This window comes from Felis catus, chromosome E3, assembly GCF_018350175.1.
Source record: "Felis catus isolate Fca126 chromosome E3, F.catus_Fca126_mat1.0, whole genome shotgun sequence".
Taxonomy (NCBI): Eukaryota; Metazoa; Chordata; class Mammalia; order Carnivora; family Felidae; genus Felis; species Felis catus.
Genome location: NC_058383.1, coordinates 37,514,288 through 37,531,320, shown reverse-complemented (window position 1 = coordinate 37,531,320; position 17,033 = coordinate 37,514,288). Strand labels below are relative to the sequence as shown.

Below are 17,033 nucleotides of genomic sequence, written 5' to 3'. Positions count from 1 at the left end.
AATGAATGAATGATTCCCCAGTGGCTCACTGGCTATAGCATGAACCCAGAACCCAGACCCCCGCTCAGCACTCAAAGGGCCACATGCACCCCAAGCACCATCACAAACACAAACCAAACATGCTCAGTGCCTAGATCCCACAGACCCAAAGGAGCAGAGTGAGAGTCCACTGGCTGTGAGACTGGACAGGTACGAGGTGGGCAGCTGTGTCTTTCTGGCTCCTCTGAGGCTGGCTTCTGCCAACTGTGCCAGGAAAGGTAGGGGGGATGGGGGTCTCAAAGGAGGAGAGGAAGCTGGATTCTGAAATTAGCTTCCTAAAGCCACAGGATGCCTCCACTGAATGCCTGTGGACGGCCTGGCTGCACCGCACCCTGTGATCAAAGCCAGGTATTCCCAGGACTCAGAACATGCCTCCCGGAAAGAGCTGCCAGCAGCAGGAGCCCACCTCCCAGGTGACCCCTTCACACTCACAAGGCCTTGGCCAGGGGCGTGGGGTGTGGCAGAATCTCTGCCAAGAGGCAGAGCCTGTCCCGGCGGCACCTGTTGGAGCCACTAGGGCCTCAACCCAGCCCCCTGCCCCCACAACTCACCTGGGAGGCCCCGGGCTTCGCTCTAGGGTCGAAGATCCTCAGCTGCTTGTCCTGGGAAAGCAGAGAGGAGTAAATAGAGCACACTTAGGACAGGCAGCGTCCTCAGGGGCCGGATGTCCCCTCCACCCACAGGCTGTCATGGTCCCACACCCTAGTACACAGAGCTGGCATCACGCACCAGGGGAGACCTCCCCAGCCTGGTTCCTTCTTCTCACTGCAGGGGGCAGGTCCCCTTTCCTGCCCCAGTCACCCACAATAGGGAACTCAGTGAGAATTCACATTTCCTGAGCACCTAGTATGTACCAGGCCCGCTAACACACATGATCTCTCTCCGTGCTTCCAAACATCTTATGAAACAGTCCTATCACCACGACCCCCTCATAAAGAAACTAAACCAAATTCTAGGCTACCAGCTGGCAAATGTTTTGCCCTGTACCCAGCCCAGCCCAGAGAGGTGTAAAAGATGATGTCATTTCTACACTTAAAGAACTTGGTGTCTAACCAGGACAGTGAGCTGACACATCCTAACCATCACTCAGCATCCAGTTACTGACTCAGGTTACCTAAGGGTGGAGATGGGAGTAGATCAAAAGATATGTATGTGTATTGTAATAAAGTACCATACCCTTATAATAAGGACTTTATTCCTGTAGAATAATTGATCTGTGTGTACAAAGGTACGTGCATAGCGGGGCACCTGGGTGGCTCAGTCAGTTAAGTGTCCAACTCTTGATTTCGGCTCGGGTCATGACCTCACAGTCATGAGATCAAGCCCCGCATCAGGCCCTGCACTGACTTTAGAGCCTGCTTGGAATTCTGTCTCCCTCTCTCTCTGCTCCTCCCTCTGTGTACCACGTGTGCACGTGTGCACGCTCTCTCTCTCAAAATAAATAACTAAACATTAAAAAACCCTTTAAAAGCCCACAAACATCCATGCATAAAGAACCGGAGAAGAGAAGGAGTAGAACCTGCATTCCCTGCCTACTTAACGCCTTGGCCATGACAAACTATTAAGCATTACAAAGAAGGTGCAGAATAACATACGTGGTGTGATTCTGCTGTGGTAAAAATAAACAAAAATCCATATCTGACCACATTCCTGTAACTTTTGCGAGCTGGCTAAGCAAGGAGAAAGGTCTTAAACAGTGTGGGCTGTGCATTAAGGCTGGGTGCTGGGGAGGGGGAAGGCGGAGGGTAAGTAGCTTTTACTTTTTTTTCCATCTTAGCACAGTTTCACTTTGTTTCAATCAGCATGGATTCATATTTTCATATTTTGAAAAACAATGAAGCAGCAATAAACTGGAATTTGTAATTAAAAACATAATACCATTCACATCAGCATCAAAAAATATGAGACACATAGCTATACGTCTAACAAAATACACACCAGATTTATGGGAAGGATACTACAAAACTCTAATGAAAGGAATCAAAGAATTAAATAAACGGAAAAATATTCCACATTCATGGACAGGAAGACTCAATACCGTCAAGACGTCAGCTCTTCCCAACTTGATCTACAGATTCAATGAAATCCCAGTAAAAATTCCAGCAACTTATGTTGTGCTTATCGACAAACTGATTCTACAGTTTATATGAACAGGCATAAGATTCAGAATGGCCCAGGCAATACTGAAGGAGACCAAGTGAGTAGGACCAATAGTACCCAACTTTAAAGCTACATTAATCAGACAATGTGGTACTGGCAGAAGGATAGACAAATAGATCAAAGGAACAGAATGGAAGGCCCAGAAACAGACCCCCACAAATGTGGGGAATCAAATAGCTATGTCCTGGTTAAGGAGATTAAAGGGAATGCATTGCAAAGCAGAACAGTACTTTCTGGCCTTGCTGAAAACAGCAGACATGTATCTAGTTAATCTGTATACAGGGGGTGGGTCCTGCCTGGGCTCGGGAATTCCCTAGACCCTGTTATCAACGGGGTATCTTATCTTATTCTCCACCTTGCTTTCAGCATCTGCTCTTTTGTAGTCTTTGGAATGCCATGTTGTTGTTTTTTTGCCTGCTTTCTTGTTTTTTTGTTGTCTTGTTTCTTCTTGTTTTTGTTTTTTTGTTTTTGTTTTTTTTGCCCGCAGCCACTGGCATACTGCACAATGTTTTCCCTATGGTTATGCCTGATAAATGTGGGAGCCGGGGAGTTGGGAGGGGTGCAGGAAGACTTCCCCTAGCCTCCCTCTCACCTCTTGCTCGGAGTCTTGAGTAATCCTTTCTGCTGTCATCCTCGGCTTTGCTGGACAAAGCCAAAAGCCAAACACACACAAATACAGTCAACTGATTTCTGACAAAGGACTGAAGGCAACACAATTGAGAAAAGACAGTCTTTTCAACAAACAGCACTGGGACAAGTGCACATTCACATGTGAAAAGGTGAATCTAGACACAGACTTTACATCTTTTACAAAAACCAACTCAAAATGGATCACAGACCTACATGTGAAATGCAAACTTACAAAAGCTCTAGAAGATAACACAGGAGAAAAATCTAGGTGACTTTGGATTTGGCAATGAAGTTTTAGATACAATATCAAAAGTGTCGGTGTTGCATCTATACAACGTGACCAAAAAAATAAAAAACTGGGTTTCATTAAAATCATAAACTTCTGGTCTATAGAGACACTGATGAGAAAAAGGAAAGACAATGGGGCGCCTGGGTGGTGCAGTCGGTTAAGCGTCCGACTTCAGCCAGGTCACGATCTCGCGGTCCGTGAGTTCGAGCCCTGCGTCGGGCTCTGGGCTGATGGCTCAGAGCCTGGAGCCTGTTTCCGATTCTGTGTCTCCCTCTCTCTCTGCCCCTCCCCCGTTCATGCTCTGTCTCTCTCTGTCCCAAAAATAAATAAAAACGTTGAAAAAAAAAATTAAAAAAAAAAAAAAAAGAAAAAGAAAAAGGAAAGACAAGCCACAGGCTGAAACTACCTGCAAAGCACCTATCTGAGAGAGGACTTGTATCCCAAATACACAACACTTAAAACATTAGAAAAATTAAAAAAAGTAAGATTCTATTTAAAAATAAGAAAATAACCCAAAGGAACAAATGGGCAAAAGACCTAAACAAACACCTCATCAGAAAAGATACACACGATGAACAATGAATACAGGAAAACCTGTTTCACATCATGTCTCATTAGGGAATTACAAACTAAAACAAGTTACCACCACACACCTATTAGAATGGCCAAATTTTTTTTTACAAAATGACAACACCAAATGCTGGAGAGATTAGGGAGCAACAGAAACTCTTACTCATTGCTGATGGGAATGCAAACGTAATAGCCACTTTAGAAGGCAGTCTGGTAGTTTCTTACAAAGCTACAGATAACTCTTAACTGTATGATCCGGCGATTACACTCCTAAGAATTTATCCGAATGTATGCTGGTATAAACGTTCACGGCACTTTTAAAAGTTGCAAAAAAAAATGGAAGCAATCAACAGGTCCCTCAACAGGTGAACAGATGAACTGCGGCACATTTGTACAATGGAATACTATTCCGTGATAAAGAAAAGAAGGAAGAAGCCAAACCATAAAACTCCCAGAAGCAAACGTAGGGGAAAAGCTTCATGACATCGGATTTGGTAATGACTCTTTGCATAGGACACTAAAAGCACAGGGAACCAAAGCCAACAGCAGACAAACAGGACTGCATCAAACTTCTGTTCTTCAAAGGACACAACCAACAGAGTCAAAAGACAGGTTGCCCTAAGGGATGGGAGAAAATGTTTGCAAATCACAGATCTGGTAAGGGGTTAATATCAAGAATATATTGGGGTGCCTGGGTGGCTCAGTCGGTTGAGCGTCCGACTTCGGCTCAGGTCATGATCTCACAGTCTGTGAGTTTGAGCCCCGTGTCGGGCTCTGTGCTGACAGCTCAGAGCCTGGAGCCCGTTTCAGATTCAGGGTCTCCCTCTCTCTCTGCCCCTCCCCTGTTCATGCTCTGTCTCTCTCTGTCTCAAAAATAAATAAACGTTAAAAAAAAATTTAAAAAAAATAATATATTGAAGGGGCGCCTGTCTGACTCTTGGTTTCCGCTCAGTTCATGACCTCACGGTTTCACGAGTTCGAGCCCCACATGGGCTCTGTGCCGATAGCGCGAAGCCTGCTTGAGGTTCTCCCCCTTTTTCTAATCCTCCCCCACTCGCACTCCCTCTCTCTCAAAATAAATAACTAAATAAACTTAAAAAAATATACATGAAGAACTCCTACAACAACAACAAAATCAAATACCTGTATGCAAAAAATGGGCAAAGGCACCTGGGTGGCTCAGTCAGGTGAGCATCTGACTTTGACTCAGGTCATGATCTCACAGTTCGTGAGTTGGAGCCTCGCCTCGGGCTTGCTGCGGAGCCTGCTTCGGACACTTCTGTCCCCCTCTCTCTCTGCCCCTCCCGCATGTGCGCTTGCTCTCTCTCTCTCTCCCTCTCTCAAAAGTAAACATGGTGTAAAAAAGGGGCAAAGGATTTGAACAGATATTTCTTCGAAGATACACAAATGGCAAACAAATATATGAAAAGATGTTCACCATCACTAATCATCAGGGAAATGAGGACTAAAACCACACACCACCTCACATCCATTAGGATGGCTACTATCAAAGACCCAGGGCCGGGGAGGAAGTGCAAAAGCTGGGAGCCTTGTGCACTGTCGGTGGGAACATAAGACAGTGTGGCCGCTGTGGAAAAGAGAGCTGCAGCTCCTCAAAAAAGTAAAAACAGAATTACCTTATGATCCAACAATTCCACTTCTTAGCGTATACTGAGAGAACCGGGAAGAGGGTCACCAAGAGGGTGCCATGTTCGTTATTCACATTATTATTCACAGCACTCACTGCAGCATTATTCACAACAGCCAAGAGGTGGAGGCAGCCCAAGAGCCCACTGACAGATGAGCGGATAAACACAATGTGGTCCCCACATACGATGGGATGGTATTCAGCCTGAAGAAGGACATCCTGTCACATAGCACAACACAGATGAACTTCCAGGACATTAGGGTAAATGAAGTAGGCCAGCCACAAAAGGACAAATCGTCTATGATTCACTTACACGAGGTATTTAAGGTAGCTCAAATCACACACGGGGAACAGAATGGCGGTTACTGAGGGCTAGCGGGGAGAGGGGGCAAAGGGACGTTGTTGTTTAATGGGTATAGAGTTTTGGTTCAGGAGACCTGTTTCATAACAATGTAAATAAACTTAACATTACCGAATATTTAAAAAATGCTCAAGGGACGCCTAGGTGGCTCGTCGGCTAAGTGGCCAACTCTTGATTTCAGCTTAGGTTATGATCTCACGGTTCGTGGGTTTGAGCCCCACGGTGGGTTCTGCATTGACAGCATGGAGCCTGCCTCGGATCCTCTGTCTCCCTCTCTCTGCCTTTCCCCAACTTACACGTGTTCATGTACACGTGTGCTCTCTCTCTCAAAAGTAAGTGTTAACAAATTTTTTAATGGTTAAGATGGCAAATTTTATGATGTGTTTTTTACCACCATAATGAAGTAGCTCTTGGTCCACAAAAAGCCATGGAGGGCCCACGAGTGCACCTGACTAAGGGAAAGAAGCCAATCTGGAAAGGCTGTGTGTTGTATGATTTCAACTACATGACATCCGCGAAAAGGCAAATAACATTTGAGAGACAGCAAAAGAATCAGTGGTTGCCATCAGTTTGGAGGGGGATGGTGAATGGGTGAAGCACAGGGCACTTTAGGGTGGCGAAGCTATTCTGCACAATGCTGTCACGGTGGGCACGTGATGTCGTGCGTTCGTCAAGACCCCTACAATGCATCATCCAGAGTGAGCCCTCGTGTAAACTGTGACCTTCAGTTCATGCAGCAACAGCGGTTTACCTACAGCAAATGCACCACCCCAACCAACGCGAGACCAGACAGGGAGGAGGGACATGAGAACCCCAGGTACCACGTACTAGCTGCTCAGTTTCTGCCTGGTTCCCACTTGGGTGCTGAGATGAACCTTGAAGGACAGGCAGAGCTTGCACTGGGAAGGGAAAGGTATTCAAAGGAGGTGGAAATGCATGAACAAAAATGTGGAAACAGGAACCTGCTGACACGTGACATGAAGGGGAAGACAAGGTCATGCCAGGAGACCAGACGGTGGGAATGGAGGGGGCAGCGGGTGAGTGCTGGACAAGTGGACAAGTGAACAACAGAGAGGGCCAGGCCCAGGACTTCCTGACATGCTGGCAGGGTCCCAGGGTCCTTGGGTCACTCCTGTCAAAGTCTTCCCAGCCGCAGTTCACAGAGCACTTGCTACGTGCCATGCGGGAACCAGGCCCGGCCCCAGGATCAGCCGTGCTGTGCGGCACCACCCACAGCCTTGAGTTCAGGAGGACGCTGTCTAGAGGTGCACAGGACAGAAACAGGCCGAGAGAAGAGCGAACGATGGAGACAGATGGAGAGAGGCACAGACTGACAGAGACAGAGAACAGGGAGAGAACAGAGAGAGACAGAGAGACAGAGGGACAGAGGACAACCAGAGGTCGAGGAGAAACAGGGCAGCGAGAGACAGACGACAGGGAGAGACAGCGAGAGACAGAGGATCTTGAGAGACTATGGGCAAGAGAGAATGCCTCTTTGGGGAGCCTGGCTGGCTCAGGCATTTAAGTGTCCAACTCTTGACTCATGACTCAGGTCGTGATCTCATGGATGGTGGGTTTGAGCCCCGCGTTGGGCTCTGGGCTGACAGTGAGGAGCCTGCTTGGGATTCTCTCTCTCTGCCCTTCCCCCTCTTGTATTCTCTGTCTCTCTCAGAATGAGTAAATAAATTTTATTTATTTACTTTTAAATGTTTATTTATTTTTGAGACAGAGACAGAGATCGTGAGCCAGGGAGGGGCAGAGAGAGAGAAGGGAACAGAGGATCAGAGGCAGGCTCTCTGCTGACAGCAGTGCGCCTGACACAGGACTTGAACGCATGAGCCTTGTGACCATGAGATCACGACTTGAGCTGAAGTCAGATGCCCATCAGACTGAGCCACCCAGGCACTCCAATAAATAAACTTCAAAAAGAGAGAGAGAGAGAAAGTCTCCTGGCAACAGGGGCCACTCCCACCAGGAGCCATGTGGAGAGACAGATGGCCTGGGTTTGGATGCCAACTCCAGCACTTACGGGCTCTGTGACCTGGGCAAACCCCTAAGCCCCGGGTAGGACGAGGACAAGTGATAGCAACACGTCTCACAGGTCAGAGTCCCAATTCTTGCCGCATGGGTGCTCCCCAAAGGCAGCTGGGCCACCAAATGCAGGGGGTTCAACACTGGATCCACACCAGGGGTCAGACTGGGCACTGGAGGCTGGCCTGGCCTGCTGGGCCACGGCAGAGGGGGTGGCCCTGGGTGGCCAAGGTGTATGTCCTCACTGGGCTCACAGACACAACTGGACCACGTGGAGCGGGATAGCAGCTTGCCTGCCCATCCGTGAGGCCGACACGCCCCCTAGTGGTTGGCTGCATTTCCCTCAGCTGGAGGAGCTGGGAAGAGAACAGGAAGGGGCTTCTGCGGTAAAATCAGGGGTCCTGGGAGGCAGAACCAGACAGCCAGCAGGAGATGGTGTGGAGAGGGGGAAGCCCCGAGAGGAAGCAGAGTGTCCCCCACGCTGTACCCAAATCAGGCAGTCCTGTGCATAAACCTAGAGCCCAGCCTGCAACCCCTGTCTGAGCAGAGCTCCCTCCTGCGGAGGGCGGGCCCCTCACTGGCTCCCCCACATGCTCAGGACCAACCCACGGACACCTCCTCCTGACCTTCAGTCATGGGGGTGGCCCCTCCCCAGGACCATTTCCCAAAGGTTTTGGCATTTCAGACCCCCGACCAGGATCCTGAGGGTACCCCTTGACAGGAGAGGGCAGCAGCAAACTCAGGACCGCGGTGGCCTCCAGCCACCACTGACAGCTCGGAGTGGAGATCACACCCTGTAGGACAGCGTCCCCTCCAGGATGCTGCACCCAGACGCGACAATGTCAGGTGCTGTGTCCCCACAGGTAGAGCACCCAGGTCCAGGAAAGCAGAGGTGGGCGTGGGGGAGGGCTCTACTCCAGCCACCCATGTGGGGAACCAGTGGTTCCTACTCCACAATCTCAGGCTCCTGGGTCGAGAGGCGCAGGAGAGTTCCATCGGACCGAGCTGTGGCCTCATCACACTCACTCATCCTCAGGAGACAACAGCCTATAGGAAGCTGACTCATCACGCCGACAAGAGGTGGCAGGACACAGAGGGGCATTCTGCGACCGGGTCACTTTTCACCCCCCCCACCCCACCATTCAAACTGGAAGGCAAATGGGGCTCAGACCCCTGGGGAGGAGTGCCTGGACAGCTGCACACTTCCTCAGTAAACCCTCTGCTAACTCCCCAGAGCTGACACGCTCCTTCCCACGCTCTAGGCCCTCCTCCCTGCCCTCGGTCACCCAGTCCCATCCCCAGTTCAGCTGGCCTCATACTCGCCCTCGCCCCACCGGCCTCCCTTCGCCGGCGGTCGCCCGCAGCTCCTTTTGCTGGCACTCCTCACCTGGCTGCCTCCTCACACGGCAGGTGCCCTGGGAGACAAGCCTGCATCCTAACCCAACTCTTTGTAGCCTCACAGAAACCAGAAACCACCGTGCTGGGCTGTGAGCTCTGTGGAGAGGAGGGGGGTCTCTCTGACTGCTCCACAGGAAGTGACCCATGTCAAGCCTCTAGACACCTGAAGCTCAGACATCCTACCTGCAACTGGGCTGGGGGCCTGGAGCTGACACGGGGCAGTGGATGCAAGACCGAGAGAAGCCACCTCCCTCCAGGCTGCAGCCTGGACTGGCCTTGTGGGCCGCAGCTCTTAAGTGAAGGACCATCCAAGTCACACCTGCAGGCCATGGGTGGACACTGGCGGGAACCCCTCACCAGGAAGCCATCCAGCCTTGTGGCCAGAGAGAGCCCTAAGAGAGGTGGCCCCGGCTTGCCCTGAGCCCCACAGCCATACCCCAGGCAGGCCGGTCCGGGCGAGGGCCGTTAACATCAGAACATTCATACTGGCGGAGACCACACCTGCACCTCCCGTGAGGATGCTGCCCTCATCCGCTCAGGGCCGCTCTGCTACTGGGGAAGCCAAGGCACCTTCCCACTATCCTCTGTCACAGCTGCAGATCTGAGCCCTTCAGGCACCCACTGGAGGAGCTCTAAGGCCAGAGAAGGGCAGGGGCCCAGCGGCAGGGCTTCCGCCTGCGGGACCGGGGCTCCTGCTGCCCCACGTTTCGGATGAGAAGCGGCAGAGCAGCAGGTTCAGAGGGCAGAACAGACACCCAAGTCCCCTCCCAAAGCCCAGGCTGGAACCACAACCTCCACACACAGCCCCAGGAGGCTGGCATTACTCCTCTGGAAGACAACTAGGGAAAATCTACCAACCAGCTGACAAACCTTCACAACCTCCAAGCCAGCAATGTCCCTGGTAAAAATCTAGACCCGGGGTGGCGGGTGGGGGGAGAGGGAGCTAAGGCCCTCAGGCCAAGTCAGCCAAATCCAACCCACAACCCGAGATCTGATTCTGCAGATACAGTTTTACTAGAACGTGGACATGCCCACCATTTACATTTGTCTGTAGCCGCTTCCTTGTTACAAAATGGCACCGACAGAGACAGTGTGGCCTGCAAAACCCAAAGTATGTACTATCTGGTCCTTTACAGAAGTTTGCCGGCCCCTAAGCTTTCTAAGCTAAGAAAGTCACATGGAGGGGCGCCTGGGTGGCTCAGTTGGTTAAGCGTCTGACTTTGGCTCTCACGGTTCGTGAGTTCAAGCCCCGTATCAGGCTCTGTGCTGATAGCTCAGAGCCCGGAGCCTGCCTTGGATTCTGTGTCTCCCTCTCTCTCTCTCTCTCTGCCTCTTCCTGGTTCATGCGCGCACACTATCTCTCTCTCTCTCTCTCTCTTTCTCAAAAATAAATAGACGTTAAAAAAAATTTTTTTAAAGTTATGTTGAGGGGCACCTGGATGGCTCAGTCGGCTAGGCGTCCAACTCTTGGTTTCGGCTCAGGTCATGATCTCACGGATCGTGGGTTCGAGCCCCACGTTGGGCTCTGTGTTAACAGTGCAGAGCCTACTTTGGATTCTCTCTTATTCCATCTCTCTGCCCTTCCCTAATGTGTGTGCACACAGTCTCTCAAAATGAATAAATAATCTTAAAATTTTTTTTTAAGAAAGTCACATTGCAAACAAAAAACAAAACTCCCCAAAAGATCTGTATACAAATATATTCAGATGTTACAACTTGTAATAGCATAACTCAAGTGAACTCGTAAATCTGAATGATAGAATATTTTCTGCGATGTTCATTCAATTACTGATGAACTGGAAAACATACATATTACACAGAACGTAAAACACAGGGTAGAGTAACGTGGAGAGTGCGATCTCAACACATACAGGAAAACATGCCTCAGAAAAGTTCAGAGAGAAAGATGTCAAGATGGTGACAGACATCGCTCCTGGGGGGGGAGGATTACAGGTGATTTTTTTTTACTTTTCCACTCCTGTCCCAAATTTGTAAAACAGGCACAAACTACGCTCCTCTGGTAACCATAAAGTAAAAACTCCCGGTGGTGACTATCTCCTGCCACTCTCCTCCTTCCCTCCCTCTCGACCTCACTCTGTGAAGAGCTAAGGGCATGCAAATCAGGGCAGAGAGGGCTTCTCATTGCAGGGGGAGGTCACAGCTCCAATCCAGAACCCTGTCCAGCTGGTGCTTCTGCCTGGAACGCCTGTCCCCTCCTCCTCAGCGAGGGAGGCCCCACCTCACTGTCCCTGGGAAGGGGCGTGCACCAGCGGAGACGGAGCAAGCGAACCACGCCCTGCTGCACAACCACCTTGCCCTCCAGCAGGGGCTGCTTGGGGGCTAGCGCCCCGATGACTGCAGAGCACAGGCCAACACCTGGAACTTACTGTCTAATGAACCAAATGGGAAATAAAACTTGACACCAAAAAAACAAAAACAAAAACAAAAACCCACCTGGAAAATGCGTCTTCCAAGAAGGCAGAGAAAAGAATTTTGGAAAGAGGATCTCCCAGGTATGCAGACCCCACATTTTCTCTTTCAGAGAAGCCCTTGGTCCCCCCGGCCCCCCCACGGAGCCAAGTCTCACTGTCCAGCTGCTTACCTTGCACGTCGTGCCCACCAGGGCTCCATCCCGGCTCCAGACAGCACCCTGCACCAGGTCCCCATGGGCCGCCAGCTCTGTAGAGAAGCAGCCAAGGTCAGGAGGGCATCTAGTGTCTCCCCACCCTGCCCTGGGCAATGGGAGCACCAGGGAAGCGGGTGCAGGAGGACCTGGCTGGGGATAACTTCCCAGGGCGCAGGCCGGAGCTGCAAGGGCCCCTCTCCTGCGGGAAGAGCACGAGGTGCATGTCCTCCCAGACACGCTGCACTGCACCCGGGACTTCTCCCTTTAGCCCTGCCCTCAGCAGGCCACGCTTGCACTCAAAAACCTTCTGAGGCTCCCTGCTCCTCAGATGGGCTCTCACTTCCCACCCAGGGTTACTTTCAGTCACTCACCAACACACCCCACCTAAGTGACACCACCCTGTGGCTGAGCCACATTCCCACCTTGGACTCTGCTTGGGCCACCCCTGCTCCTTCCCCAGTGTGACAGTTTTGAAATATGTCCACATAGGCATAGGGGCTCAGTCAGTTAAGCATCCAACTTCGGCTCAGGCCATGATCTTGCGGTTCATGAGTTCGAGCCCCACATTAGGCTCTGTGCTGACAGCTCAGAACCCGAAGCCTGCTTCAGATTCTGTGTCTACCTCTCTGCCCCTCCTCCACCCTCTCCCTCTCTCTCAAAAATAAATAAACGTTAAAAAATTTTTTTTGAAATACATCCACAAATTTTTTGATGCTCCTCCTATTATAGGTTGAATTGTCTCCCTCACGAAAAGATGCTGGGACGTCTGGCTGGCAATATTGAAAGAGCATGTGACTCTGGATCTTGGGAGTCATGAGTTCAAGCCCCTGTGGGGTGCAGACGTTACTTAAAAATAAACTTAAAAAAAAAACAAGGATGCTGACATCCTAACCCTCAACACCTGCGCTATAACTTTATCTGCAAACGGGGTCTTTGCAGATCAAGTTAAGCTGGTATCATTACGGTGGACCCTAGTCCTGTATGACTGGTCCTCATGAAAAGGGAAATGTGGACACAGAATTGGTTGTGCACAGAGGAAAGACGATGCGAAGACACGGAGAAGACGCCACGTACAAGCCAAGGGACACCTGAGGCTATGGACGCAAGGAGAGAGACCCAGACCGTCCACCAGGGGCAGCCAGCCGCCATGCTGTGGGGGCACTCAGGCGGCCCGGGGACAGACCCCATGGCAAGGACTGAGGCAACCTGCTCATAGCCAGCACCATGTCCATGAACCCTCTGAGAAGCTGAGTCTCCTGCCCCAGTCACATCTTCAGATGATGAAGCCAGTGTCTCAACTGTAGCCTCGTAAGAGACCCTTAGCCAGAACCACCCGGCTAAGCAGCTCTCAAATCTTGGACCCTCAGAAACTGTGACATAAACAGATGCTCCTAATTGTTTTAACCCCCTAGGTTTTGTGATCACTTGTTCTGCAGCAGCAGAGGACCACTATGCCAGGGCTTACTGCCCCGAGATCAATCCCAGCCCTGCCACCCACTTGCTCCTTGTTCTTGGTCAAGTTGTTTAACCTCATCTGCAACATGCAAGGCCCTCAGCACAGTGGCAGCACGAGAGGACCTGAGACGCAGCAGTTACAGCTGGGTGACCCCCTAGTGACATCCTGCCTGGTAACCTTCACCTCTGCTCCAAAGGTTAAGCTGGTCTCCTTGACTGTACCAGGAGCTCTCTGTGAGTAGTTTATGCTACTGGTGGCCCTTGGTTGGCCCCTGGGTCCCAGCCCCAGAGATGGGGACACCACCTTGGTGTCCCGCCCTGGTCACCCTGCACAGTTCTAGAAGGCAAGGCTGTCCTTTAACTCATTGAGCCTCGCATCTTTTCCCTAAAAAGGAGATGAGCGTGTCAGGGCCTCGGCAGAAACGACTCAGTGGCATCACCAGAGAATGCCAGGGCTCCGTGGGGGTCACAGTGCAGGGTCATAACCATTCACTGAGCAATCGGGCTCTAGACTGTCATCATCTACGCGTAGTCTGAATGTTTGTATCGCCCTACGAGTTGAAGCCTAACTCCCGCTGTGTTTGGAGGCAGGGCTTGAAAGAGGTGATTAGGTCACAAGGGTGAAGCCTCCCAAACCGGATTAGTACCCCTAAGAAAGGGGCCCTGAGAGTGTCCTCGTCCCTTCCACCACGTGAGGACACACCACCAGGACGACCATCTGTGACCCAGGAAGTGGGTTCTCACCAAACACGGAACCTGCCGGCACCCAGATCTTGGACGTCCAGCCTCCAGAACCACGAGAAATGAGCACCCCGGCTGTGGTGGTGTGTTAGAGCAGCTGGACTCGGGATGGACTAAGACAGGCTAGGTCGTGAAATCGAGAGAAGCGTGGGGGAAGGGGCTGTAAGAGAGCAAAATCCCCGCCTGGCAGAGAAGCAGCCAGACGTTTGTTTTCAAAATCGAAGTGACATACAGTTCGAGAAATAACAGTATGAGGAAGTTATTTAGACATATGGAAGAAAAACAGCTACATGAAATGAAAACAGATGCCTACAGGAAGTGGGGACGGATGGAGCATGTGTAATACGTCTGCCGGAATCTTACCACCTTTCAAACCACGTACACATGAAACTTTAACACAGATTTTAAAATTCACGTTAGCAAAAACATAAAGCAACGGAGTGCCGTCCAGCCAGGGAGCCGCCCAGGGTGGGCAAGGCCAGCGCGGCCCGTACCTGTGAGGGCCTGCTGCTTGGTTACATCCCAGACCTTCACGGCGGTGCCCGCCGCACTCACCAGGACACCGTCCACGGTGGGGTGGAACTGCAGTACCTCCACCTGGACGCCCTCAGGGCCCAGCACGAGCCCCGGCACCGAGGGCAGCGCCTGGCCAGGGGCCGGTAGTCGCCACAGCTTCACCTACGGGAAACAGCAGGTCGGTGAGCCCAGAGCTGGGGAGAGCCTCCAGCTGGTCTTGCCCAGGGCTGCCCCCAACCCCAGGGGTTGTACCTGGACATAGAGGCTGTGTATCCTGTGTTAGGAAAGCCAGGGTAATCCAGCCCAGGATCATAGGGTGTAATTAGAGGCGGGGGTGGGGGAGACAGGAGCCACGGAGTGGGGCTCTGCTCTGTCTCCTCAATGTCCCACACCACCCCAGCCCTGCTCTCCTTAGGCAGCCAAGCAGCGGAATGGCAAGTCAGGGCCACAGCTCCCAGCAAGCACACAGAAGCTCACGGGAGCTGGTGTAGATCAAGGAACTGAGAATTTGGGCTAGCCCAGCCCTGGAGGCCTGTGGAGGGTCTGAGGGCCCTTGAGGGGAGGGGGAGGCGCATTGAGCAACTTGTCCAGCAGCTCCACTCACCGTCCTGTCGGCTGAACCCGTGGCCAGAAGAAAGTCGTCAAAGGGAGAGAAATCCAAGTCCGTGACCAGGTCTGTGGGAGAGCAACGACTGACATGGGCCTCATGAGAACTCACCAGAACTTTGTTTCCAGCCCGATGTGATGTCTCCCCAAGGCAGAGAACCGCAGCCTAGGGTTTCACAGGGGACACCTCTGCCCACACGGTGGCGGGCTGAAAGCCCACAAGGAAAGGCACTTCTGGAACCCCCTGCCTGTGATATACATGCCCCAGAACGGGCAAAGCCCTGCGTCAGGAAGCTAGCAGGATGACAGACACAAAGCTCCTCAAACTACTGAGCACCTGCCTTTGCTCAAAACCCAGAATGCAATGCGGGGTTCAACACATCAACGTGTGAACGAATGCGAGTACCAGCCCTGCTCTGGGCCCACGAGGTATTCACAAACCAGACAGTTGCCACCCAGCCCTAGGACACCCTCACCACCTCACACGTCTCTGCAGACGTGGCAAAACATGGACTGAGCACGCAGGGGGACCCCAAGGTCGGGGGTCAGGACAGCTTCGTGGAGGAGGCACGGGGAGCCCTGGGGAATATGAAGGACCAGAACAGGTTAGAACATCTGGGAGGCGGGGCCTGGATGACGGGCCTAGGCTAGGAGCTCTCTGCTCCTCAGGTCCCACCGGGGCTGACACTTGGCTTGAGGGCACCTGACCCGAGCCTGAGCAGCCAGCTGCTCTCATAAGGCAATTAAACCAGGAAGTGAGGTCTGGTGACAGGGTGCCTCAGGGACTAGCCTTGGGGGGAGGGCAGCCAGCTGGGAAGGAGCCGTCAGGTCCTAGCCAGGACCCTCCTAAGGCCTGTACATCCAGCTGCTCCTTCAGCTCTGGAAGCTCCCCAGGCTTTCAGTTCTGGAAGCTTTCCTCCAAATCCCTTTTTGGCTAAAACAAGTTGGAGCTGGCCTCAGTTCTTTGCAATCTAAGAACCTGAACTGCTCAGCTCCGGAAGGCCAGGAGAGGGAGATAGGGGCACGCAGAGTGAGCCACAGCGCAGAGAGGAAACCCACAGTTCCCGAAACCAGCAGGGGGTGTGAGCATGATGGCCAGGCTTGCATCACCAGAGCAAGGCGCATGGTGACTTTCCCTGCTGCCTGCCGCCCCAGTGGGGTCAAGCAGGTATGCTTTCCTCTCAGGCCAGAGCCAGACTCCGGGCACCCCGGCCGAAAGAGACAAAGACAAGGAGCAGTGAAGACAGGAACCCCGTGGGACAGCCCTGGCCCAGACTCCTGGAACACTGCCACCCTGCTTGTGGGCTCCACACTGGACAGGGCAGTGGCCAGCGAGAGCCACCTGGCATTCCCAAGGGGACGAGAAGCAGCGACCGGGTCGACCTGAGTGCACAGCTGAGCTGACAGGCCAGTGTTCCGTACGTGCATTTACCTCACCGAATCCTCACAACCACCCCTCGGGATGGCACTGTGGCATCATCCCCAAGCGGAGCATGGGGACAGAAAGGTTAAGTAACCAGCCCAGAATTACACAGCTAAGAAAGGGCCAGGCTGGTGGTTGTGCGGGCAGTTTGGTTTCAGAACCTACATCCTCAGCATACCACCGCACTGCCTCTCCCAAATCGGAGCAAGCACCCGGCCGCCCCAAGGCCCAGAACGCAGGACTATTCTCTCAGCGCTTCCCAACCGTCTGCTCTCCTGGGCAGCTGGGCTGGAAGGCCGCTTGGCCTTGAGCCAGGAGGCAGAAGGCACCCCCAAAGGCAGGGAGGCAGCCAGAGGCCAGCCCACCGCACTGCCCCCCACCACCGCACCTAAGAGGACAGAGTGTGCCACTGTCTCCAAAGCAGGTTCTCAGGAGCCAAAGTTATCCCGGGAGCAGTGTGCCAGCAAGGTCAACAGCTGAGGCCGTGGTGAGGCTACCAGCCCTCAGAAGAGGCTTGGTCCAGCTTCTCCTCAAAGCCCT

General features: G+C 52.4%; 1 protein-coding gene across 2 annotated transcripts in view; it reads right to left on the bottom strand.

Moving 5' to 3' along the window:
- Positions 1 to 17,033, bottom strand: part of LOC101093982 (coronin-7) — a 56,816-nt gene that overhangs the window by 34,192 nt on the left and 5,591 nt on the right. Inside the window, exons 4-7 of one of the 2 annotated variants that reach the window (XM_023246553.2) lie at positions 15,069 to 15,139; positions 14,443 to 14,626; positions 11,729 to 11,805; positions 591 to 641 (exon numbers count right to left, since the gene is read on the bottom strand). In XM_023246553.2, coding sequence (XP_023102321.1) covers positions 591 to 641; positions 11,729 to 11,805; positions 14,443 to 14,626; positions 15,069 to 15,139 — 383 coding nt within the window. The remainder of the gene's footprint in view (positions 1 to 590; positions 642 to 11,728; positions 11,806 to 14,442; positions 14,627 to 15,068; positions 15,140 to 17,033) is intronic. The other variant, XM_045048178.1, reaches the window with a different exon arrangement.